Genomic DNA, 26,944 nt, shown 5'->3' on the forward strand with positions numbered 1-26,944 from the left:
GCGTTTAGTGTAATAAGTACACCTAGTTTTTATGAGTGTGCTTTTAAGCCATGGATCAGCACAGCTAAAAATGGACACATTCTTGTCAGGGATCCCATTGATGAATGTGTTGGCTTCTGTTTTCAAAATGTTAAACAGGTAAATCATTTTTACTAGACAGTTCAAATAACATTACTGAACAATGGATTGCATTTAAAGATATTGACTTTTTGGCCAAGAATAAATTGAAAATTTCCGGGCAAACTGCAGAAAACTAGTTAGGTTATGCACCTTCTTGACAAACTAGTTTGCTGAAATTTGTGAAACTCAGCCAATCAAATTACGGTCTTTGTAGCAATGTGATTCTGTTGCTGGACAAATGAATGCCTCCTGTAACAGAGGCTGTAATTTTAAATAACTTCTCCAAACAAACTGGTAAAGTTGCTATTGTAGACTAAGCTTTACACTAGCAAGTTTGATGTAGGCCAGTAGGTCATAAAATTGTACATTTCCTTAACCCACAGAATTTGCATGGAGTGTCCATAGATTTGATACAGGACTATGAGCTGCACCCAGGTTCACGACGACCCAAATTACTTGTCCAGACGGCTGGCCATGTGTCAGGAGCAGCTTACTATTATCAAAGGTCAGATGTTAACAATGACCCATGGCCACAGAAGAAGGTAAATACATTTTTGTTATAGTATTAAATTTCACAAAATTCTTAAATTGTTTACAAAAGGCTGAACATGCAACAGAACCCATTTAATAGAACTTTTAACATGTGGTAAAACTAATACTAAATGGCATGTGATACAAAATTTAACCAAACAGTTCATTTTCCTCAGAAAGTGTTTGGTGCAAGTCTTCATCCTCAGTATGGTGGTTGGTTTGCATTTCGTGGTGCCATAATTTTAAAAGACATCAAAGCTGACGGTCTTCAACAAGTATTACCACCAGATTCACTTCCATCAGATGAACAAAAAATTGACTTTCTAAATAAATTTAACAACAATTGGAAGGACAATATGTTTAGAGATGTAATAAAAGCAAAAGATAAGTACTCCAATGAACAACAGAAATATTTTGAAACATTACCTAAACATAGAGCTACTCTTTTGGGATTAAAACAAAAATTAGATGGAGAACCAGATAGACATCATTAAAAGAGGATGCAATATTGAATGCATCTACGATCATCTAATGATGACCTAAGATTACACGTGCCTAGATCACACCTAATAACGTACGGTGATCGTGCGTTTAGTGTCTGCGCTCCATCTATATGGAACACTCTTCTGATTAACATCAGGAAATCAAAATCTACAGACCTCTGTTTAAAGGGCATCTGAAATCATATTTATTCCAACAATTTACAAGTGCTAGCGGTTCTGGCATTGCACCTTAGAACTTATCTTTTTGGAAAGAATTTGGCACATTATAAATACGAATTGATTGATTGATGAAACAGCCTCACATTTTAGTGTCCAACTAGAATCCAACCTAACAATATCAGTCAGTATTTCTTTATTTGGAGTCAATTCATAGGATTACACTTTAATAATAGTAATTTTTCATTCTTATATAGCACATATAAGCAAACTCTCAATGCGCTGTACATAAATTAAAGTAGACGATGGCAATAATTTAAATTAAAGTCTGATTGAAATTAGAGAATTCCACAGGGTTGGAGCTGCCACAGAAAAAGCTCTTCCATCATAAGCTAACCAATTAACTATGCTGTAAGATATGCAGTGGATATATGTTGCCAACTAAAGTATGATGGGATTTAGAAATTCTTCACTATCTAAAAAAATGTTGAGATCATGGAGTTGTTTCTTTTGCTCTTTATGTCGGTGCATGTCTCTGGATATCTCTTATAGATTCTCATGGAGATTTTGGCAGCAATGTTATGTAAGAGGTACACCTGCATACTTGCCAATAAGTGTACATTAACAATATTTTAGAAAACACTGCCAATAGATTTACTTTTTAAACCTTATTGTAAAAAAAAAACTTCTTCTGTATATTTATGGTACAATAAAATATTTATATATTAGTCTATTTACAAGTTGATTTATGTTTTACTGTATCTTTCAATTAATTTTGACTGCAAACATTTGCTATTCCTGATACATGAAGGTTTATATTGAATGACACTAGATTTTGTAGGTTGAAGTGCCAACGCTGATTACTTGCAAGCGTCTTAGTAGGGCAAACCATCAAAGAGTGTTATTTTTGCAAATCTGCTATAATGTACTTGATGCTACATGCAAAAAAATGCAGTGAAAACGTTATTTTGGAATAAAATCTTTATTTTACACACATTTCAACCATTTGTAGACTATTATAAATCTATGAATTTCAAAATTAATTATCAACATACTATAAAATTCAACTCTCGAAATACAAAGGAAATTGTTATCAAAATAAATTAATTTTGTCTACAGAAGTTTTTAAATATTATGTCTTCTATCTATATAATCTATAAAGAAATACTACTTAGCCTAAACAGGGAAACTTCTACAAAAATATATTAAATAGTGTGTGTTAAAGTAAAGCCATAATTATTTTGATTTTGTCGGAAGCCAAATATATTAAATAGGAACTACTACATTTATATTCATATAGTAACAATCCTTAAGCACACTAAAGTTTATAGATTTTATTTATTTAAAGAGTGTATACCCCAACTACCAATTTAGAATGAACCTATCAAACAGTTTTCATAGATGACAGCACACATGAGAATAATATCTTTAGGTACAATGGCCGTATTCACCATTCACACTAGTGGAAAAGGAAATACCACTTGATAGTAATTTTTAAATATATTGACTTAAGTAAAATATTTGATTGGTGAATACTGCTGAGTAGTGGCCATATTGACCAATCACATCTCATCATCATCTTAAGTCAATAATTATTTTAGATTTTTTTAATTCTCCTAAAGTGCGAATGGTGAATAACTCCACAGGACCATAGTTTTAGTAACTAAAAAGTTCTTTCCTCATAATACTGTGGTAAAGGCAGAATTTGAACATTTGGTATTATTAAACCAGATTAGTTTAAGTTAAGTTTTTAATTACTAAATTGCAGTGCTCCTGATACTATGAAATATGTATCATTATGTAATCACTGTTGGAGATTGACGTCCTGTTAACTGTTCCAGTTGTGAAATTCTGAGAGCAATAGCTACCAATGGTTTTAACATTTCTGATGCCATCACACTATGAAACTGCACATTCTCCTCGAAACTATCAACATACAGACGAATAGTTGCACCGCTGCTCCCAGTACCACTTAAGCGGAAAATTATACGAGAGCCATCTTCAAATATTATTCTTAAACCCTAGTTTAAACAAAAAAAATTTGATTATTGGTAATATAATATGCATTGGGTGGATTTTTGGAGGGGTGCATCAGGCATACTTTCATACCTGTTTCTTAGCAATACTTTTGTCTATTGGGTCTTGATACTCAAAATCATCTCCAAGTTTAACAATGTATGATTTGCTGCCCTCTGTGTAGCTTCTTCCAACAAACTTAGGCTCTTCCACCAGTTGTCTTAAGTTGGTCATCATAGTCTGGGCTGCTTCTGTGTCAACATTTTCATAGTCATACCTAATAAAACAAATTAATAAAATACTATATGAAAAGCTAACAAATTTAGGTATTAAATGTATTGTTTAATTGTAATCTTGTTAATGTACAATACATTTCACAGTATGTCTGTGTCTGTCACTGGTGAATTATTTTAGAAAATGATTTACCAAATAACACCATGCTATTACTAAAACTATGTAGTGTGAAAAGGCTTCACTGGATGTTGTTCAATTATGCTCATTTGAATAGACCATAAGAGTCACCTAGTAAAGAAATTTCTTCCATATTTTGACCAATGTTCCTTCATAATTTCCTCAATAGTTAGTTTTCTAGATGCTAGGATAGACAACCATGCCAGCACAGCCCACAGTCCATCCTTCTCACGTATGTGGTCACTGCCTGTACCAAAGCTTTCTTCACCACACAGTGACAACTGGTTTGCATCCATCAGGTTGCCAAAGAACTTCCAACCTGTTGGCACTTCAAACATCTGTAAGCCATCTATTGCAGCGACCCTGCAAAAAATTAGCATACATCACATTCTCACTCAAAAGCCAGAATTGGTTGGTCTTGGTTTTCCAATGTAAATAATACACATTTTTATTCTTACACATGAAATAAAATTTCAACTGAATAACTTTAACTAATGCTTACAATCCATGATATTAACTGGACATGAATATTTATTTATATTCTTCTTTATAACTATTCTAATTTCCTTCTCCATTTTGTAGTACTTTTTAAGGAGACAGTCACTCAATTTGTTATTTACTCATTGCATAACAGGATTTGACCACGAGAATACATAAAACACTCACCATGATTCTCTCCATAATGACTACAGACCTACTAAACAAAATCATTCTGCACATGATAAGCCTACTAAAAGATCATAATTTTATTTTGCAAATGCCCGGAGTCAATATAGCACTTTCAGATGATTCCTAATTGTGAAAGGTGCTACAGTATATGTCTTTACCTGTCTAGTGCACCTGACGTAGGCATACTTCTTGCTAAGCCTTTCACACCAGTCTTTTTAAAGTATGGAATGCAACTGGCATTTGCTGCTATTACTGCAATGGAATCGCTGGGATTAACAAAGAAGCCATTCTGTCCAAGTATCATGTTTCTGTCCTATAAAGTGGGTAGTATTACAAAAAGAAAGAAAGTTTAGTGACAGTGGCGTAACGGCTAAGAGCGCTCAATGACTCAGGAGCCCTGGAGCTTATGGGCAGCAGGGTCTGGAGAAAAAAGGCATTAAAATATATTGAAAAAAAGCTAAGAAACGCCCAAGGCCTCCAGCGTTGGAGGGCCACTTAACACCCCTAAACCAGGGGCCTGTGCGTTACGCCACTGTTTAGTGGCTCAGCTGTGTTGAATAAAATACTAACCTATTTTCAAATAGTGTATTGTTTGATTTCCTCTCAAATTTAAATGTTAATTGTTATGGCTAAATCCTACTTTATCCTATACAGATATTTGTTTTTATATAAAACAGATTACAAAACAATTTAATTTCTGTTCATTAATTAAAAAATGAATAAATTTACATATTGGCCTATCCATGTTTTATATCTACAACACATGTAAGTGTAGTTTTACATATCAGATTGTTTTGTTTTTCAGCCTGCTGTAGCTCTTCTTTAATTGTTGCATTTTTGCTAGTATTCCATTGGACTTAACCTACATTTACTGACAATTAGAGGGGTTAAACTATGATCAAACGTAGGACACTCCTGTTCAGGACACCAATAATAGTAAATTTAAATTAGTATACAAGAACTATTTACTTTCAAGATATGATGAACGTTAAATATATATTTTATAAGACCAGTTAAGATAGGATAATATGGTTTAAATAGAAATTGTAGCTTTGTTTTCTTTTATTTATTATTAGTTTATGTATATTTGTTTTTTCTTTTTCGTATTCAATTTTATATCTTGGGGTGGGTCAAACTTAAAGTCTTTATGACTTTGACTCTCCCCCAACATAATCACTTCATTGCATTTATGTATGTATTTTATTATATTGTGGAAATAAAATTAAAATTGAAATTTCACTTACACCATCACCATCAAAAGCAGCACCAAAAGCATGAATGCCTTTCTTCATTAACGTTACAAGATCAGCAGCGTATGTCAAGTTCGGGTCAGGGTGGTGACCTCCGAAATCATTTTTTGGAATACAATTGATACAAATGTCTGATGGAAGACCAAGCTCGTCACAAAAAATGCGAGTAGCGTAAGGACCAACAACTGCAATTCAAAATTAACATTTACATCATTAAATTAGAAAATAATTTGAATATTTTTATATATAATTTAATCCGATCATGATATACAGGGGTTCTCATCAGTTTTCTTGTATGGGTCTTCTGGGTAATTTATTAAACATGGGCCAGATAGAGCACAGCAAAAGAAATCAACCCTTTTCAAAACTATATATTTATTCTTAAGGCAGTAGTAGCTCTTCATGGGCAAAATGCTTTAATGCATTTACTTTTACTCAAATTCATAAAACATACAAATACTAGAATTTACCTCCGTGCATTGCATCTGCCACGATCTTAAATGCCTTTGTAGGATTATTTAGGTATGCTTTTAAGTCACTAAAGTTAAATATTTCTTTCATATATTCAACATAATCTGAAACGCTGTCAATAATCTACAAAAATACAAGAAAATGATTAAAACATGATTTTTAGGTCCAGATGAAAACCTTGAACGTCATGTCATTTGTAAGTTTCTCTAATGATTTATTTGGTAGGATTAATGATGGCTAAAAAAAAATAAAACTGCCTTTTCTAGGTGGTGTGCCTGCCTGGTGAAGAATATGAAGTAAAACTATTGTAATAGTAATTGTTTGCCCTTAGAAGCCACTATACCAGATGCAGCAAGCCCCACTTTGTCAACCGTTGTCTACAGCATGGGCTACAGCAATGTTAAAATACCTCAACAATGAATTTCTTTCCATCAACTTGGTATTCCCTTATTCCAATGCTACTGATATCAACATCAAGACTTGGACATATCTTGTATTCTGTTATTGTTTTTGTACACTCAAATATTTTGTTAGTCACACTCTCTGGAGCTGGACCTACAAAGAACAAAAAATATTCAGTGAAAATTGACTATAAGTATTAAGTAGTCCGTAGAAACACAAACAAACATGTGTTTCTTATATACATTTACAAAACATTTACTTTAATAGAACTACTGTATTTGATAATAGATATACACGATTTAGTGGGATCATTCTCACATACCATTGTCATCATTTTCTTTCCGTACTGCTGTCATGTGTACATTAACTTTTGGAGTGGAGTTGTGGCTTGGTGGTTATGATGCTTGGCTACCACTCCAAGGGTCCTGGGTTCAAGTCCCGTTACATGTCAGGATTTTTTCTAAGGACAAAATTACAACTCCACTCCCAAAAATAAGACTTTGTTTATGTAGAGCATCTTGTGTATATGTTTGTCTTGTGAACCTCTGAGGGTCCCAAATGATCAGCAATTGATGGATCACCCTCAATAAATAAAACAAACAACTTTTTCTTTTCGAATGTAGAGGCCAATTTTCAGTTTATCCAAGATTCTAGGCATGGAATTGACTTCATAGAGGTACTTTTGACAGCAGGTCATGTCAGATGATAATTGGAGTACATTTTCAAGTAAGGGGTTGTCAAGCAACTCACCTCCATTTGAGATATTATACTTGATACCAAAGTCTCCATTAGGTCCACCAGGGTTGTGACTGGCTGTTAAGATTATACCACCAGTTGCTGATCTCTTTCGAATAATACACGACACAGCTGGTGTTGACAAAATGCCATTTTGACCAATTAAAAGCTTTCCAACCTTTTAACAAAATACATACATATAGTTAAATGTCTTTTATTTCATATAAGCATTTTTTTCTTTATGGTGAAATTAGTTTTAAAATGGCCAGTGTCTGGTGGTATAATTGGTAGCCATCTTTTCAAGTATACTTTCAGATATTGAATATGCAAGGAAGTTTTTAACACAAGATATTTCTAATTCTCTCAACCTATAATTCTAAAACTAAATTATTGTATTCCCTAATATTATCTTTAAAAATGTTACCCTACATTCTTGAGGCGATGTTTTATAATTTTTAGTTTGAATAAGGAAAATTAATATGAAATAATTTGTTTTATTTTTCAATTCCTATTAGGTTATCATCAATAGTTTTAGGAATAAATTTTGTTTTGTTTTTTTATCTTTAACTCTGAACATACCAGTAAGTACTGTATACCAATACCACTATAGAGTATAAATTACCTGTAGGTTTTATAAACTCATATAATATTTCTTAATATTATTTTCAAGATGCAAGTATTTTTTTACCAGCATATTTCTTTTAGTACTGTACTTTAATTAAAGATGTATTGTCCCTTGAAACACAAAAAAATGAAGGTCAAAATATTCTAAATTTAAATTAGCCATATCAAAGTAATATTAAAGTTATTCACTTTAAGTCAAAAATTCGAGCCAAAAGCAACAAGTTTACGTAATTAACAGGTAAATTAGTTTGATTACATTTCGTCTGGAAAATCGTCGCGAACGAAAGTAAACAAAGATTTCAAACCACGAGTACGCATTATGCATATGCTAATTAGGATTGTTTACAACTCATCACGGTTGAGAAGGTATTTTCACACAGATCGTGAGGAAGTTTTATGATTATGCATACAGAGTAGCCAAACAAGCGCGTTTCATTATGGGATATGTTTTGATCGAAAACTTAAGTCAAAGTTATTTTTTTAACAAAAAAACGTCTGTATTTCAGTTAAATGATTTTTTTTTTCGACAAATTTTTGGTGATAGTTAATAACTATTATGATACTTCAAAATGACCCAACTTTTTTCGAAATCTGTTATTTTTTATTTTTTTGAATTAGTCAAAGGGACAATACATCTTTAAGTAGAGGCATCAAAGTTATAGAAAATAGAGATGCTTTTATTTTTATTGTGGATAAAACTGGGGTTTTCTTAAACATTACTTGTTGTAAGGTTAGCTACAGTATTAATCTGAAATCAAATCACAGATCACAGATAATTATGCCATGGGAAATAGATCAAATCAATCAAATCCAAAATAACATTTATTTCCAAAATGGTGGCGTTACCAATGAAGCAAATGCTTGTGTCAGGGACGCCAAAACAAAACATACTGTACAAAAGAAAAACAAAATAGATGATACAATTTCTCGTCACTGTATGTGAAATTTCCTCTTTAATTTTTATTTTAATAAATATACAAACACTCGCAAACAAAAAAAACCCTAACTTATAAATCTACATTAAGTGGGTCAACTAGATTGAACTTAAGTTGATGCAATTAATGCTCATGCGATTAAGTATAATCTGGTGATGAAAGTGTACCAACTGATGAAACTATGATGTATCCTCCGGCCTCATGAGCAATTAACAGGTTATGCTAGTCGACCTGATCCTAATTCTAAAAAGTGTTCAATTATTACTTTAAAATTAAAAAACCAGCATGTAGTTACTCCACAAATTAACGCACCAAAATGATCAGAAATAATTTGCTGTTTACCAAAGTCTAATAAAGATGATAATGAACCGACGATGGGTTTCAATCTCAGGAATAACATTGTCAATTGCCAGCATATAAACCGATTATTCTTATGAAACATCAACATATGTGCTATCGATCATCATAAGTTTACGTTTACAGGTAAACATTGTCACTTTGTAGTTACTGTAAAAGAAATTCAATGTTATCTTATTAATTTGTCAAATCACAATTTTCATAAAGTTACCTACACCATTGGCTGCAGCCATTTGAGTAATAAGCTCAACAGCTTCAGTCATAAAGTACCGTCCATCACCTCCAACTACCAACGTACTACCGGTTACCACATCAGTACCGATAGCTGAAAAGATACTTTGCACAAAATTCTCAGTGTAATGCTTCTTTTGAAAAACTACTACACTTTTTCTGAGACCACTAGTACCTGGTTTTTGACCATCGATAGGAGATGACTTTATGGTTGCTGAATCCATGATTCTAAAACAACCAAACTAAATACTACTTTAGCACACACACAACTAGGCCCAGGGTCTTTAATTCCAGGCTGCCATGCCAAGAGAGTGCTGAATTTATTTTGGACGATTTCATTTCTTTTCAGTAATAATCAAATTTATATATAGCAAATACAAGTATGATGACATAAACTATCCTGTATACAATCATTTGTAAATGTATATAAGTTAATATTTATATTTTGTCAAAATAAAAATCAAGAAAATGGATATCACAATGGTTTTTTAGAAAGCGTAAACCACTTCCCCCTATTTACTAATGGACTCTTCCGTAAACGCACTTTGACCACGCACCACCACACACTCGACACATCGGATCCGGAGAAGCATCAGCTGTTTATAGCCTAGTAGGTAGGCCTAGAATAACATCTCGTGATGTCGTTGGATTCAAGATTAAAGCCGGGAAAGGGGATAATTAATAGTGATGAAGAAGACATTCAGCCACTCGTCAATGGACAACTCAACGAGGATGTCTTACCTCAGGCGTAAGCATACTAGCCTATATATGCCTAGTCACTAGTGTATAAATCCAATTATGACTAGGCCTAGCTTCTTCAGATTTAGTTCAAGGTTACCTACTACACCACTTAATCACGTGCCTACCAACCTCCATCCATGTTTTGGTCGGTTCGTACCCATATGTCAAAATGCATGTTATTCTATATATAGTCCCTATATTTCCACATTAAAATTAATTATTTAAGTACAAAGTTATAGGCCTAGACATTCATTAAAAGTCAATCGCAACATTATTAATGTCATTAATAATGATTTACTCTTGTCTTGACTGCTGCCTTATTTTAATTTATTATTATTAATATAAATCATTCTTGCTTTGTCACAATCAACTTCAAGGACAAGAATCAGATGGCCATCAAAGTGCGCGATCATAGTTTTCTTGTTTAAAATAAAACTAGGCCCTAATAAATACTTTATATTATATTTAAAGGCCTGCAAGTTATAGTAAGTATGAAGAAAGACGACGATCCAGTGTGTTGGATACAATGGACCCAAACAGAAAAAGGTAAAAATATGATTGCCAGTGTACATATATACCTAATTTTTTTTTATAATGCAGTCATAGATAAATTATAATTAAAAGATATTTTATTAATTATACGATTTGATTATAATATTACATTAATTTTGATTTATAGATTATTAATTTTAACTTTTCTAGAAAACCTTTTCATCATTCTAACATGCCTTCTTCGATAACTGATTCTGGTAAAGTAGAAAATATGGCAGATTCGGAAACAGTGGCAAATTACAGTAGATTGAAGTATTATTCACGATTAATGCCTCCTGCAGATGATCGTTTGGTAAGTTGAACAGGGCTTTATATTATTATTTAAAAAGCATTGTGTTATAAAACACAGATGCAATATCCATCAAAATATCTTGAAATTAAAAACAATTGGTGTGTTGCAATACTTGTTATAAACACATTTTAAGGAACATGTTCATGATACATAATGAAATCCAAATAAGATAATATCATAACAGTCACAAATATCCTTAACACTTTTGTAAAATGATGTAAATAACATATTCAAATTATTTCAACATTTTCTTGAATGCACTACTTGAATGAATGATTCATATCAGATTTATCAAAGTTCAAAGTTACCTTTACTTTCAGTTTATAGTTGTTAACAACTCTGTCTACACTATTAAACTTTATGGGACAAAAAAATGTGATATTATCGACATGATGATGTCATATCACTACTACCATATTTGGGCACATCACACTTTTTTTGTAAAACCAGTTTGATAGTGTAGACAGAGCTTAAGACAATTGAATTCAGGGCAATTAAGAGTACAAATAAAGATTAAAAATGTATAAAAATAAAATAAACATTAACTAATAAAAGTAATGTTTGTTTGGAACAGGTAAGGTATATATTTTGAAGAGTATGTTTGAGGCCTAAAAATTTGCATTGTGTTAGTGTCATTGAACCATCATTTATAATAGATATATTGATAAAAACTGCCTATTTCATAATTTATGATCCTTGTTATTGAATTACAGTTTATTCAATGTGTAGATTGGAAGGTATAATAACGTTGTAGAGCTATTCAAGTTACTATGTTGTTAATTAAATACATTTATCATTGACAATCAGTAGTCTAAATGGGTGCTTTATGTTATCATTTTTTTATTTTACACTTTTTACAGTTATAAATACATTTTTATATTATTTATTTTTTATTTTACTAGAGGGTTCCTGATCATGTTTTACCTTTCTATATGTTCAGCCTGACATCACCTTTTGGAATAAAAAAGGATGAGCAAGGAAAACAGGGAAGCATTGTTACAATGTAAGCATTGTCACTTGTTTTGTTATGCCAGATTCTCTCAGAATGTCTTTTGAGGAATTGACTGCACAGTTTTGTTAATTCCTATACAATAGCATCCTTAGTTTCTAAACTAATTCCTCCATGGTGTAAATTATCCTCCTTTTGAGAGCTAAAATATTGGTGTTTTTTATGTTGTCATTAATCCAGTCAATCCATTGTTCCTTTAAAAAGTTATGCCATCTGCCAACCATCACAAAACTAATTTTATGATGAAAAAACTACTGGTATATGTTACAGACTTTAGTTATGAGTCTGCTTGGGGAACCCCCTAAAAAAAAATGCAGCTATCTTGATTGCATGAAGACATGAAACAAGGATGCATACTGTTTTACCCCTTTCACACCAAAACTCCGGAGAGTCTCCGGAGACACCCCAGGGTTTATGACCATTCAAAACGTCGAGAAACTCCGGAGATAACCCTTTCACACCAACCTAGCGCCACCGGGGTTAATAAAATAAAATTGTAAATGTCGCCCTCTATTTTTTTTTATTTTTCTAGCGACGATCATTAGAATAATTTTAATTAACAATATTTTTAATTTAATAATTACTTTCAAAAGTCTCAGAAGTATAATGTTTTATTGATACTACTTATTATTTTTTAAACCCGCTATATATTTTGTACAAATATTTAAAGTATTTTGAAATAAAACAAGCAATGAGTGATCGTGTGAGGATGACCTTTTGACCCGAAACACTCCGGAGTTTGATGTTGGTACCTTTCACACCAAAACACCGGGGTGTCCCCGCAGTTCGCTCTCCGGAGAATGTTCAGCTGTTCAACCCCGCAGTTTTAAACTCCGGAGTTGCTTGATTTTACCTTTCACACCAAACAGCGGGGCGTCAACTCCGGGGTGTCTCCGGAGTTTTGCTTTTGGTGTGAAAGGGGTATTAATGTATAAAGATATAATTGTTTAAAAGACGTGTAATATACGATTCTTGTGTGTAAACAATAAGGAGCTTTCGTTTTCATGACATGCTACTAGACTACACTTCTGTCAAGTAAAAATGACATTCTGAACAAGCTCAGAGTTTCACTGTATTGTATTTTAACTTGAACAAACTCCTACAATTTCAAACCATGTAAAGTGTGTTGAATAAATTAATAACAAATGAAATGGCACATCATGAAAATGAAAGCTTCATATTGGATTAATATTTGAGCTGGGAAAGTCAGGTCAGGTCAGGTGCTACTGGACATTCCGAGGAGCAAACATAGTTGGGGAGATCGGACTTTCAGTGTTGCTGGACCTAGGCTCTGGAACCACCTACCCTTGAACATTAAACACACATCATTATTGAGTCACTTTAAGTCACTACTCAAAACTCACCTTTTCTGATTTTTTCTACAGCGCCATGAGCAATGAATGTTGGAATGGCGCTATATAAATCGAACGATTGATTGATTGATTGAAGAGGAGGTGCTTATTTGAACTATTATTCGGGCATAATGATTATGTTCCTAATTTGTGTTCTATTTTTATTATACTGCAGATTTTCTATATGGAACACAATGATGGGAACATCACTTCTAAGTATGCCATGGGCTATTCAACAGTCTGGGTTTGCTTGTGGCGTTGTGTTGTTGGTTGTAATGGCAGGCCTAGCTCTTTACACCTGCTATCGTGTTATTGAAGCTGTCCGATCTCTTGGTATGTACTTTAAATAAGTAACTTAATAATATTTTTAATGTGTTCTTTCTAATCAAAAATATATGCTCTAAAAAATTAAAATTCAATCAAATACAGACAACACCAATTAGAGTATGTTACTGTTGAATACCAAAGTAACATTGGGTGTTTCCTATCATCACAGTTTGAATAGGTTTTCTGTAGTTTATTGTATAAAAATTAAACAAAACTGTAAAGTAGTAATAATTTTTCTATAGTACCTTTCCAACTTGATCAAAGCACTTCACATAAAATAATAAAACAGTATAAAAAGAAACAAGAATTTGGCTTAAGACGTTTCTTAGATTACTCATTGAATGCAGACTTTGTGGTACAAATTTAGAGAAAGGACTTCTGTATGTGAAAAACAAGTCAATTTGTCATGCATGATTAATTCTTAAGCAAACATAGTACCGTATGAACAACCAACTAATTGTCATTACGAATGCGGAATTTATTGCGACATAGCACACTTCTCCAATCAGAGCGGTTATTGGCCAAAGTGTGCATAGACTTGTTTATTTTTCAGCTAATTTTAACTTATATTTATACTTTAGAACAGTCAAATCCAGGACAAATTATGGAGTTCTCCGATGCATGTCGACAGTACTTAGGTCGATGGGGGTTATATGGCAGTGTAGTGTTTTCACTGTCAGCTTTGATTGGTGCTATGATTGTTTACTGGGTACTTATGACCAACTTCTTATACAGCTCAGTCTATTTTATATACGGTATGTATCAACTGTTATAAGAATTATTTATTATTACGATCAACAAAGGTCAAATCATAATAAACTAAACTTATAGAAAGACCAACTGCAAACATTTTCAACCATGTTTTGTACAACGATACATAGACATGAAAATTATAAATCACTGTAGAGTAAAAAGCAAGTCAATTCAAAATAAACATTTGTTTCTAAATTCTTAGGTTGAATATGGAAAGGGGAAAAGCAGCCAATAGTAGTAGGCTCAGAAACTCATGATGAAACTCTTATAATAAACAATAACAATCAAAAGTATTTTACACATGTGATCAACAATTGATAGTAAATTAAGAATATATTATTTATTACATTATTGTCATTTTGTTAGGCGATGCAACAAAATCTCTTCCTAAAGATGCAGATATAATTGGTTCTCATTGTCCAATCATATGCCATAAGGATAATGGAAACACAAGCAATAGTACCGATGAACCAGGTAGGTATGACAATAGGGACATTTACGAAACACGATGGTTAGGGGAGGATGACGAATATCCTGTGTTTGCTAGAGCGTAAAATCATATACAGTCAACATAGCGTGTTTTTAGTTACGCACCCTTGCACGAAGACGACGACCGGTAGTATTCCTCCCCTGTCTCGTGTCGCTGGGCCCTTCTGAATCGCTTGGCTCTGGTGATACAGTATAGGCCTTTCTAGCTAAGGCCTCGCCACTTTTAACACAGCCATTTTAACCCAATAAAAATGTTATTTCATTAAACAATTAAAATAGAAGTTCAATTATTATTTAGAGTTTTGTGTAATTTAAACTGTATATTTAAAAGGTTAAAGCTCAGGTACAGGCATGAATTTTAAATATAATATCTGGTTAATTGTACATAAATCAAATATTTGTAACAGAAATCAAGATGAAAGAACATGAATTTCCCTTAATATGGTCAAATACAAAATTTGGCAAAATTCTGCCATAAAAACCAGGAAGACTATTTTTCAGTAGTTAGGTAGTTTAACCTAATGTAATAACATGTCTGGTGACTCCCTAGAAGGTGAAAAAAGATGGTGGATATATGGTGGATAATTTTTGCTATAGCATGAAAATAAAAATCAGAAGTTGAATAAAAATACCAGAAATGTAAAATTCAAGTTATATTACCTATATTTAGTCATCTGATAACATTTTTTACCACACCGTTTATTTTTCATAGCTATTTAAAATGCCTCTCTATTTACAAAATTTGTGTACAAAAGAATATAGATTTTACTGTGTAATTTGAACTATCCCCCCACTGATAAGAAAGTGCTTATTTTCAACAAGCTCGTGTAACACAAATAAAATCCCAAAAATTATGAAACATAGGGGAAACTATAGATCGATAATTATTGGAATGTATGATCAATAGAAATTTTGTGCCCGCACCTGGCCTTTAAGACGACGGAATTCCACTTTATTCAAGCTCATGTATTAAATTATTCATGTGCACCGTCCTGTGGCTTCCCGTCGTGTTTCATAAAGTCCCTATTATGATGTGTGGACAGTTAGATACAGGTTAATAAGCTGAACACAATACACACATTTCCATTGCATTACATCGATGTTACAGTAAGTAACATCGAAAATCAGCACATGAAAGTTGGCTTTAAAATGTTAAATAATTACACTATTTGTTTTATAATATATTTACAGTATTTATTATACCATCTTTTTCCAACAGCCACAATGTTTGACAAAGTATGGAGTGAAACGGATACAGTACCCTTGTACCTCTTAATTATAATTTTTCCACTTATCAACTTTAAATCGCCAACATTCTTTACAAAATTCAATGCTCTTGGTAAGTTTTAATTTCTTTCTGTAATTATTCTTGATGTTTGGTTTGATAATAATATTCGTCCTCAATTATATTAGGTCCTCTACAGACCCACCCAGCCACAGTGCAGCGCCTGATAAATAAACCAGTACACCAGGGTATCAAACACCCAACTCTTATCAAAGATGCACTGGTTTAAAGTGCACACGAGCCAGATGTGTATACTGGACCTCAATTTTTAAGTCCTACGAGAAGACTTGCTCTACCAAAAATATGGTCGAGGAGAACTTTTACCCGCTTGGCCACTCAACTCAATGTATTATGTGCAACAGAGATTTCTGTATGCCTTCATGTATATTATGAGTTCAGAAGGCAATTTCTGAAGAGCTGTTATTTTAAAATTTAGATTCAAAGTGATAACTGTCTGATAAATTGCAAAGGTAAATATTATTTTTAATAGCTTTGTCCATTATTTTTCTTTAAAGGGACGATGTCTGTACTATTTCTATTTGTCTTTGTTATTGTCAAAGCAGCGTGTTGGGGAATACATTTTGATACTGTAGACTATGATGTTAAATGTAAGTTAAAACCAAATTCCAACCATTGAATTTTGCTTAAACTTTTTTATTTCTTAAACTTGGTTCCCAATAAGACATCGCAAGTAATTTAACCAATCATGCTGCGATGGATCATTTGAACTGAACTCACTTATGTTGTGCATTTGCCTTTTTGTTGTGGAACCAAGCTTTACCTGGGAGATTCTGTTACATCTTGCATTCGGGATACTTTACATTTGATTTATTTGTCTGTAGCATTTATTCACCTGCAGCACTTATTCAAATGCAGCACTTTGTTTAACTGCAGAACCTATTTAACTCTTACTTATTTAGCTGCAGTACTTAGTTGATTGTAGAAATTGTTTTTTGCAGAACAACTCATCTATCATCATCATATACACATTTATTCAGTTATTATGACAACAATTGGGGTCCACACTAGAAGCAATAGCTTGTCTCATCAGGGCCCCTACAATACAAAAATATGCAGAAATACATAATACTGTATAAAACAATAAACAATAATATAAGTCAAAAACGAAACAAGGATTTATTCAGCTGTGGCACTTATTTGGCATCAGAACTTTACGGATTGCAGCTCTTTTTTGGCTGCTGCAGTTATTTAGAATTGTGTTATTGCCTGTTCAAAACTATTAGACCAACTTGTATTTAAACATTTAATTTATGATTCTGAAATGTGTACATTTAACAAGTGTATACATGAAACTTTGTTTGTATTCAAATATAATACCTGCCATGTCACTTATTTTAGTGTGGTGCACAGTCAACAAAGCAATTTTTTCCAATGTATGTTTATTTATGTTATTTATTTTATCTCCCTTTTCTATAAAATTTAAACATATAAGATTTTTCGTGGCATTTCCCTTCCTTTTCTGGAATACTCGCACTTGGTTATTTCATCCACAACGCTGTTACATCTATTATGAGGAATCAAGTGAACCCAAAGAACAATGTAAGCCGCAGTGTGTGTTTTCAATTCAGTATTGTTCTTTTTAGTATTGCTTATTTCACTTGGTTTACATGTAGCACTAGATTAATATTCATTAACTGTTGTCCTTTTATAATTAACTTTTGTATATTTTGCATGGGTTTATGTCTTCTTGTTGGGTGTTGGTTATATGTAAATTATCTATATTTTCTATGATTTTAATTTCTCTAAATTCTTATACAGTCAACTCTCCCAATACAAGGACATCATAATTTGGTTTTTTTTTAATATTTAAAATAAAAAATGTTGCTATAAAGGTACAAAGTGAACATACTGTAATTATACAATAATAATACAAGTTGTCAGAATGTATGTTTATGTTGAAATAATGTCAATGCAATAAAAGTGAGACGAGGCCACAAAAGACGAAAAAATAAATAATGTGTTTTTAACAGTAATTTAATTTTCTATGCAAGGAAATTCTAAAATTTATTTATTTTACCTATTTGTTTTTTCTATGGGTCTGGATATCTACACAAGAGCAAATTTCTTTTTTATATCTTCTCATTTCTATTTTAATAATTTTTTTCTACTCATTCTGTGTAAATTATACCTTCAATTTCTTTCATTTTTATTCTCAAATTGCATCATCTTTAAATAGAAAAGGTACATTTGTAAATATAACATTTATTTTTTAAAAGAAAAAGCTTAGGATTGTTCACTTTTCTTAAAATTTGGATTTATCATTTTGCTTATTTATTTTTCTATTTATTTAATTGTTATATCCGGTAACTCTTATTAAACCACAATGTCGTTGTTTTGTCCATAATTTGTTTTTAATAATAATACATTTAAAAAATATTTTATCATTTACCATAACTGATCTAATAGGCCCAACATGAAATAAAAATCAAAGTATAGCATACTTATTTCTTGAAGCCTATTTCTAAGAGTGATGTAAAGTTGATATAAAGTTTGCGGTACATCACGTATATATAGTTATTTTCAGAACTGTATATAAGTGGTGTACCGCAAACTTTATATCAACATTTTATTTTACCATACAAATCTTCAAACAATTTATGATAGTTGTCAAATTTTACTTCCTTATAATAATCTATAATAATGATAAGCATAGCATTTCAAATTTGATAAGTTTTGTTTAGATCAGTTATGGTATTAAAATAATGTTTTAATTCTTTGTTTGCATGTGCACTATGTTTTGTTATGTTATGTAGTGTTCCAGATACAATTTCCCGCCCTTACTGGGATTCTGTCTCTTGGTTATTTTATACACAACTGTGTCTCATCGATAATGAGAAACCAGAGACATCCAGAGAACAATGTAAGTAAATCAATATAAATTCATGCTGCATGTAAATTCATATCATACTATGTGTAAATGCATGCTTGTATGCATGCTAGTTGCTAATACATGTATGAATCATCCATGTTATAGGTGCTTTCAGGCTTATTTATTTGCCTAGAAGTTGATTTCATAGATCAATTATTGTTAACTATGGTGGGTAGGTCACCAACTCACCCGGGTAATTAACCAGGGAAGATTGAGTGTAATTTCACTCTTCCCTAAAATAACTAAGCCTGAACTCGCCCATACTGGATGCTAGATACTGTATGCATAATATATATTTCATTGGCTGATTTTGTTTGCCATGTATTATTTTCAACCATTCATGTGATTTTCTGTCACATGTTCAAAACCAACCAGTTAGTGATCAGATCAGTAGTAGTAATCAGAGCACTGCCTGTCTGATTGGCTTAGCCTCCCATCTATTATTATCCTTAAAATTGATTCATTTCCAGCATTGGCAATAACAACTTTTTATGTTTGGTATTCGTCTATTGTAACTTTCTTCTACTACTTCATTGATGAACGCCATACCATTACGCAACGCCATTAAATCAACAGGTCTTCTGAGTATTTCTACAATATAATCAGCATTGTGATACTTTCTGCAACTATCCCAATTTCTGAATTGTGTGGGGAAGTTATTACTATGATGTTTTGTACTGTAGGCATTTCTTGGTGTTGTTGTGCTATTGAAAAATCCTCACAAACCTACACACCACCATTAACAAACTAACTATTAACAATATAACCACTATCAGCTCTGGGAATTTTTTTTCTATTCGGGCTATATTGACCTCCTATATCATCATTGGTAGCCAGTAATGCTATTTTATTTATAATATTCTAATATTGTTGTGATCTACACTTACCATTTCACCTAAAAAAATATATTTAGCTTAATTAGCTCTAGTGCCTATGAATGTTATCCAAATATGCACAAACATACATATAATAATATATTCATTATTTGGAAATGATGACAATGTTCAGAAGAAAGCCTAAATACTAATTATTATCAGTAGTAGTAATAATAATAATAGTATTGTTACAGAGTGTTGATACAGAGTGTTTCTATCTTTTTTGTCTTTTGGTGTTATTCTTTCTGTTGATGTTTTCATGGTGTTTTTATTACGAATGTAATGGGGAGCTGAGTCTCAAATCAATAAAATATATCTATATCTATGATAATATTCCATTAGTGAGATTATCTTCTTATATTATGTTCATATATTTAACACTTATTGTTTTTATTCTATTTAGAAAAGAGACTTAACAATAGCATATATACTTGTGGCAGTTACCTACACTTTTGTCGGTGTTGTCTTCTACATTACATTTCCAAGTTCAAAAAATTGTATAGAAGATGTAAGTTTTTACCTTGTATTTATATCATTTTGAAGCATTATTTTCATATTTCGTTTACTGTGAGTTAGTACAATAGTAAATAATCAGACTTGTATATGTAGGAACAAGTTGACAAAATAGTACTCTTATCAACCCCTAAATAATCAACCTCCTAATTGTAATTGAACCTATTTTAACCATCCTCATTGAGTACTATTACTACTTAAGCTAAGCATGTCTAGTACTATTATTTGTATCCTTATACAAATGCTTTTTAATCTGCTACTGATGCTGTCTTATGTGCATAACTATTGGTCAGTACGGAAGCTATACTATAATTTTATTCTTTTTATTACAGAATTTATTGAAGAATTTTCCACATGATGACGTGCTATCGTTTGCAGCGAGATTGTTTTTATTTTTCCAAATGGTATCATTATTTCCTCTGCTCATGTACATCATGAGGGTACAAGTAATGCATCAATTTTTTGGTGAGATTTATCCAAGGTAAGAATAGAGATAGGGGCTAAGATAAGCCAAAATAACCGCCTACACTACCCTGAAATATGGTCGAGCAGAGCCTTGAACATTTGCCAATTTTATAGGTATGGTTTGCAGTGTCCATATAAGATCGACGTTTTATTGTTATTATTTCTTCTAAAAGACGGCTGACATTGTGGTAGCCCAGATATGAATAATAAATTTTGAAGACAGACTCAAGCTTTTTTTGTTATTGCTTATTTTAAAACAAATTCATGCGCCAAAAGAACAATCTATTGCCCTCTTTACACCATTTATACATATAGGAAATTCAGGATTTTAGGTGTTCTATGTACTGTCACAGGGAGCTAGCTTGGCCTGCATTTGTAGCTTTAATTGCTAGTGGGCCTGTAGCCCACCACGTAACTCCCAAATGACAACGGATATAGTAACAAATAGATAATTAGTGCTTTTGACAAATACACTACAGTATATTCCAGAACGACACTAACATTTTACAGGTCCCCTTGTGCTATTGCTTTGTTTAAATTTGATAAAATATCAATTAATTTTAGTAATTTACATAGAGAATGTGATTTTTATTAGTTTTATTGTGCGAACAGTGTATAATGTATAACCTTTATATTTTGTTTCAGTTTCAAACATGTGGTAGTACTAAATGCAATCTTGGTGTCAATAGCCATTTCATTTGCAGTTTTCTTTCCAAGCATAGGAACTATAATCAGGTAATATATACATAATAATATACATTTCTAACTACTACAAAGTTGCAAAAACTAAAATCTTTATCTAGGTTTCTAATCAACACAATGGTTGTTCTTCCCAGGACCCACTCCGGTTTTCCACTAGATGAATATATATATATATATATTTTTTTTTTTTCGAATCGAAAGTGTCCACAAATGTGCATGCATATTAATTTTTTCATTAACTTTTTGTGACATGGAAACAACCAATCATAAGTCAAGAATGTTAGATTTGCGTGAAAATATTCTCTAATGGAAAAGATGTTTTACAACAACAATTAGAATTTCCAAGCATTATCAATATATTGATTCTGAAAACATTTAAACTTACTCATGTAAATTTAAATTATTATTATCATTGATTACTGATTATTAATATCATAATTGCTTACTAATTATGATTATCAGTATTACTTAATGATTATTGAGTTTTATCATTATTGCTTATTGTTTATTGATAATTATCATTATTGCTTATTGATTATAATTATTGCATATTGATTATCACTATAGCTTATTGATTTTTATCATTATTGCTTATTGATTATTATAATTATTGCTTATTGATTATTAACATTATTGTTTATTGATTATTATCATTATTGTCTATTGATTAAATATTATCATTATTGCTTACTGATTATTGGTCTTATTGACAAATAACTAAAGTTTATAAACCTTTTTTTTTTCATTCCTTATTTCAGGTTTTCTGGTTCCTTCTGCGGCCTTGCCTATGTATTCACATTGCCATCTCTTGTATATTTACTACGATTGAAAGAAAGAAATGCATTGAAGTCATACATTATAGGCGTTCATGCTGTGGTTATGGCCATAGGACTTGCTAACTTCATTGCACAGTTCCTGCTTTTATAGGACCTATTTAATATACATGTTGTGCAACAGAACTATTCATAAGAACTAGTAAGGTTACCAGATGTTGAACTTCTGGCATATTGAAAAATGAAGGTATACTGCTTGTGATGTTATTCAAATAATTTTGTAATTTCCTATTTTAATAATAATAATTTAATTAAGAATGTTTTAATTTTATTTTTGTTAAATATATTAATATAACAATTAAAATTGTTCTAGTAAAAGTACAGTATTTGTGGATGCAGTATTAAATTTAGAAAGTGATGCATCAGCTAGGATTGTCACTTTGAAAGCTGGTTTTAACTAGGTTTCAACTTTTGAACACTAGTGTTCACATTGCCTTCAACCATGTAACTTCAGTTGACTTCTATGCCCCCTTTTAGACTGCCCAGTTAAAACAAACCCATGTCTTGCACGGATACATTTCTTTTTTTAAAAATCTGATTCAGTAAAATGTGCCTAATGGGCAACATGTTAGTTTTCTTAATTAGTCAAGTGAGTTAGGTGTGGTTAAGTGAACCTGGTAAACTGTTTAAACTGGTCTGCATTTAAGTTTTCAGGGTATAACCCAGGTTACACAATTCTGGATTAACTCAAACTAAGTTTGAAAGTGGATACTATTTAATTCAGTTTACACATTTACTTATTAGTTTTCACATTATGTATTCATTCACAATATTCTTCCAGTCCTATAATTGAAATTAAATGAATATGTTCTTCTGTACTCTATGTTTGATATTAAAATAATTTTAATTCTAATACTAATTTAATATTTTTCGCACAATCTTGCATTGTATACTTTTAAATAAGATATTTTAAATAAAATGTGAGTGAGCAAGTATTTCAGCCAGCACTATATATCATGTAACTAATATGTAATTATATATTTTAGAATGTTGTATAAATATGTGAATTATTAAACACTGTGTAATACCACCATGAGAATGTTGTTATTTTTGGTTATTAAGAAGTAAAGTCAAACTAAAATGTCTTCCAATAAATATTGCATGTTGAGAGTTTAAAATATGAAATGAAATCTTTACTCCTTGCAAATGTCGTAAAACAAAAATAAATAACTATAGACCTTTAGACACAGTAATTTCAGCGTAATAAAACTGTTTTTTTAAATTTACGTACCGCAGGACTATAATACATTGTCGGTAAACGAATAGACACAATGATTTATGCAGTCAACTAAAATTAGCACCCTGGGAACTACTTCCGAAAGAGAAACCCAATTTGTGTTTTGTATATAACATTATGGTTGAGGGATGGGGAAGAGGATGGGTACAAAGAGGAACAATTTTTAAATATATTCTTTATCCACTCAGTAACGAAATATGTTTTCACGTTTTAGGCCTATAAATAATATACCATTAAATACAGTAAAACATTTGCGATTTAATACTTTGTTAAAACTGTACCATAGTAATATGTGATTGAAATAGTAAAGTACATGTAGGGGAGTTTCATTTCAAAATGTTTTACATATTGTACAGCTTCACTGTGATCTTTGGTACCTTTGTATTTCACTTTCTCATTATGGGTTGTTATCCGATTGAAGCTATTTTCAACATTCAAATTTGTATTATGTATTCAAGTGAATAAATCAATTTAATTTGAAAGCTGATATAATTTAAATTTTCAGTACGTTGGATAAATACAATAAAATCAGCACAACATCTTTCTTTGCAAAAGTTTTGGAAAACATCCTCGCAGCATTGATTGATACTCCCGCAATTTATGGACATGGTAAATAGTGTGACATCTTGTGATTTCTGTTATTGTTAGATATTGTACGCTTTTACAGTATCTAATCATAACACATCAATAAACCGACCAAGTAAATGATAACAATCGGCGTATTGATTGAAATATTAAACTTTGATTTGTGTTTTTACTAGCAAATTCAATTGATTTTTATAAAGCCGTTATTCTTATTATTAATATGACGCGTATAATAATCGCTTTTCATGTCTTTTTAAAAACCTTTCCTAAATATTTTCTTAAAAATAAAAACTACGAATATTATATTTATAGGAACGCATTGCAGTAGGATTGATGATCGTGCGAGAGACAACAACGTTGGCGTTAATGTTATTCAGGTTTAGAAGAGTGAGTGCCATTTCAAAATGTTTTACATATTGTACAGCTTCATTGTGATCATTGGTACCTTTGTATTTCACTGTAATATTTCAACGACATCAGGTAGGATGAAACACTTTTGTTCTTAAAACATTTATGTCAAGACTTCCTCGGTGAAATCATGGAGAAATAAGTTTTCTCCATGGTGAAATGAACAAATGAGCGCCATGGTGGCCAATACAATGCGATGTGACCACGTAATTTGTGAGCAAATATTAATGATAATAAAAAAAATTTTTTTTTAGATGTTATTTAGTCCACAACATTTACATACCAGATTAATGGAAATAAACATTTTTGCATTTCTCTGTTTATAAAAGTATTAAAAGACAGTTTAAAGATTCATACGGAACTACAAGAAATTAGTACCTAATAGCTGGTCATGCTTCTTTATCCAAAGTTAGTTATAGTACATCGTGTTTATTTCTATACGCATTTCTTTTTTTCATACTTTTCCTATTTATTATAGGTAAATCCTGTATGCGATCTTCAATTTTTGAGAACCAACGGAATTTGTTGAAATCAAACGAAATTGATTCGGTGTTTTCTACTACTAGAACAAGAAGTGCAACTCGATGTTCTCTGTTGTGTTTGAGTCATACTCCTGACTGTCAATCATTTCGCTATGACGTCACATCAAAATCATGTGAATTATCTGGGAGTTTGGGATTTGGAAAAACAGACAGTCACCGGGCGTATACACTACGGCCAACAGTATGTATTGTCCGGTATTATAATAACATGAATAAAAAATGTTTTGTTGTAAAACTTAATTTTTAAGAGCCATTGTCTGTAAGAATCAAAGAAATATCAAAAATAGTGGCAGACTCAAAAAAATGGATTTCTTTCAAATTTTGCACATGGCTATATATGTGTTAAGAGAAATCAAATATGAAGTATTTTTTATTTCACACATATATTTTCATGGCAACGGCCAAATTTGTGTTTTTGACAAATTTTGTCCTTTTTTAAGGTTTTTTAAAATGGATATTGGTACTACTTTGATGAACGATATTTTTGTTTTGCTCATTTAATTATAAAACATAATTAGTGTATGCATAATAACAATGCATTGTGTACCTGTTTCATATTTTTTTTTATATTTTTGATTTTATACTTTGGGAGATACCATTTATTTAAAAAGGGGTGTTTTTCACTTTTTTTAAATTGTTAAATGCAACTAAACTTTACTTCACCATAACGCCCAAAGTGGTGTATTTTTTTAGCTGATTTATTAGAAATAGGTTGTTCTAAGGTTTAATAATTGATTTCTAAAATAAAATACTGGGGTAATTTAAAAATCTACAAGCAGTGTTGCGAGAAACATAGGCATTTTTATAAAAAAAAAAAACATGGTATATTAGTAAAAACATTTTATTTTCTTTGATTATTTGATTTGAAACTCTTTGGTCAGAAAAATGTTTAATGTTTTATATAGTTCTAGTTGTGTGATAAAATAATGTAATTCCCAGTTTTAATGTCATTTTGTAGGTTATATCCTCTGGAAATTTGAATAAATTATCAGATCGTTGTGAATTTTAATCTTTGCAACAGATTACTCCTCTCTTATTTTGAAGCTCCTCTTTCATTTTTTTACTTCTTTTATTTGCTAACCTAAGCAGATTCCACATGCCCATCCACCACCACTTTCGACTATCACCAACCCCTTTCACAAAGTCAGACATTTTCTGGGATTCAGTAGGTAAGTAAATTTGGGAAAAAGTAGTAAAGCTATGTAATCAATTGTTTGTAGTCATGAAACCCCATATTAAAAATATTGTACTTAGTTACGTATAGAAACAGTTGCTACAGTACACTATAGGTAAAAATGTCATTTGTTGTATGAAAACTCCATAATTTTATTTAAAAAAAATTATCCTTAGTTATGTAAACAGGTTTAAGATAACACTAAAAGTCAATTTTTTACCTTTATTCAGATTTGTCAAGACTTTCTTTCTGAGATTATTAGGATTCAGTATTGAAAGTAAATTTGGCAAAAAGTAGAAATGTAAAACTATGTAGAAAAAATGTTTTGTATTTATGAAAAACCCCTTATTTTTTAAATATTTTCGCATAGAAACAGTTACTATGGTAAAATGTTGACCTCATTTGACTTCAAAATGAATGAATTTACAAGGTCAAGTTGTCATCACTTTAAGATTATTAGAATGCAGTAGAAGTAAAATTGAGAAAAATTACAAATGCAATAAATTCTT

At 31.4% G+C, this 26,944-nt stretch overlaps 3 protein-coding genes across 5 annotated transcripts in view; 2 read left to right on the plus strand and 1 right to left on the minus strand.

The window, feature by feature from the left end:
- On the plus strand, positions 1–26,135 carry LOC144845184 (neutral amino acid transporter 9-like). Of its 3 annotated transcripts, none has more exons than XM_078702355.1 (16): positions 1–138; positions 504–662; positions 10,624–10,698; positions 10,855–10,996; positions 11,899–11,999; positions 13,533–13,690; positions 14,266–14,439; positions 14,804–14,911; positions 16,146–16,265; positions 16,727–16,819; positions 18,986–19,092; positions 20,380–20,484; positions 20,822–20,970; positions 21,600–21,689; positions 22,415–23,553; positions 25,512–26,135. In XM_078702355.1, exons 2-15 carry the CDS (start codon positions 541–543, stop codon positions 22,581–22,583), a joined length of 1,713 nt encoding a protein of 570 aa, XP_078558481.1. In that variant the 5' UTR covers positions 1–138; positions 504–540; the 3' UTR covers positions 22,584–23,553; positions 25,512–26,135. The 3 variants fall into 3 exon arrangements, with proteins under 3 accessions (XP_078558481.1, XP_078558479.1, XP_078558480.1); XM_078702353.1 differs by lacking the exon at positions 18,986–19,092 and adding an exon at positions 17,665–17,771 and having other exon boundaries at positions 25,512–26,134; XM_078702354.1 differs by lacking the exons at positions 18,986–19,092; positions 25,512–26,135 and adding an exon at positions 17,665–17,771 and having other exon boundaries at positions 22,415–23,581.
- On the minus strand, positions 2,288–9,701 carry LOC144845185 (phosphoglucomutase-1-like). The gene is made up of 9 exons (XM_078702356.1): positions 9,396–9,701; positions 7,280–7,442; positions 6,537–6,682; positions 6,127–6,250; positions 5,651–5,841; positions 4,565–4,719; positions 3,849–4,100; positions 3,420–3,603; positions 2,288–3,331 (listed from the first exon to the last, which is right to left on the minus strand). Exons 1-9 carry the CDS (start codon positions 9,633–9,635, stop codon positions 3,107–3,109), a joined length of 1,680 nt encoding a protein of 559 aa, XP_078558482.1. The 5' UTR covers positions 9,636–9,701; the 3' UTR covers positions 2,288–3,106.
- Positions 24,655–26,944, plus strand: part of LOC144845186 (fibrinogen-like protein A) — a 9,024-nt gene continuing 6,734 nt past the window's right edge. Inside the window, exons 1-2 of the mRNA XM_078702357.1 lie at positions 24,655–24,791; positions 25,198–25,442. Of these exons, the coding sequence (XP_078558483.1) occupies positions 24,716–24,791; positions 25,198–25,442 (321 nt within the window). The 5' untranslated portion in view covers positions 24,655–24,715. The remainder of the gene's footprint in view (positions 24,792–25,197; positions 25,443–26,944) is intronic.

Source organism: Antedon bifida, chromosome 6, assembly GCF_963402885.1.
Source record: "Antedon bifida chromosome 6, ecAntBifi1.1, whole genome shotgun sequence".
Taxonomy (NCBI): Eukaryota; Metazoa; Echinodermata; class Crinoidea; order Comatulida; family Antedonidae; genus Antedon; species Antedon bifida.

Bases quoted from the DNA above. Each gene is read 5' to 3' on its own strand.
- LOC144845184 (XM_078702355.1), top strand. From the start codon at position 541: ATGAGCTGCACCCAGGTTCACGACGACCCAAATTACTTGTCCAGACGG. The intron at 14,912-16,145 runs GTAGGTATGACA...TTTTTCCAACAG, and splicing joins CAATAGTACCGATGAACCAG to CCACAATGTTTGACAAAGTA. The intron at 16,266-16,726 runs GTAAGTTTTAAT...TTTTCTTTAAAG, and splicing joins TACAAAATTCAATGCTCTTG to GGACGATGTCTGTACTATTT.
- LOC144845185 (XM_078702356.1), bottom strand. From the start codon at position 9,635: ATGGATTCAGCAACCATAAAGTCATCTCCTATCGATGGTCAAAAACCA. The intron at 7,443-9,395 runs GTAGGTAACTTT...TTTTGTTAAAAG, and splicing joins AAATGGCTGCAGCCAATGGT to GTTGGAAAGCTTTTAATTGG. The intron at 6,683-7,279 runs GTGAGTTGCTTG...TGTTCTTTGTAG, and splicing joins GTATAATATCTCAAATGGAG to GTCCAGCTCCAGAGAGTGTG.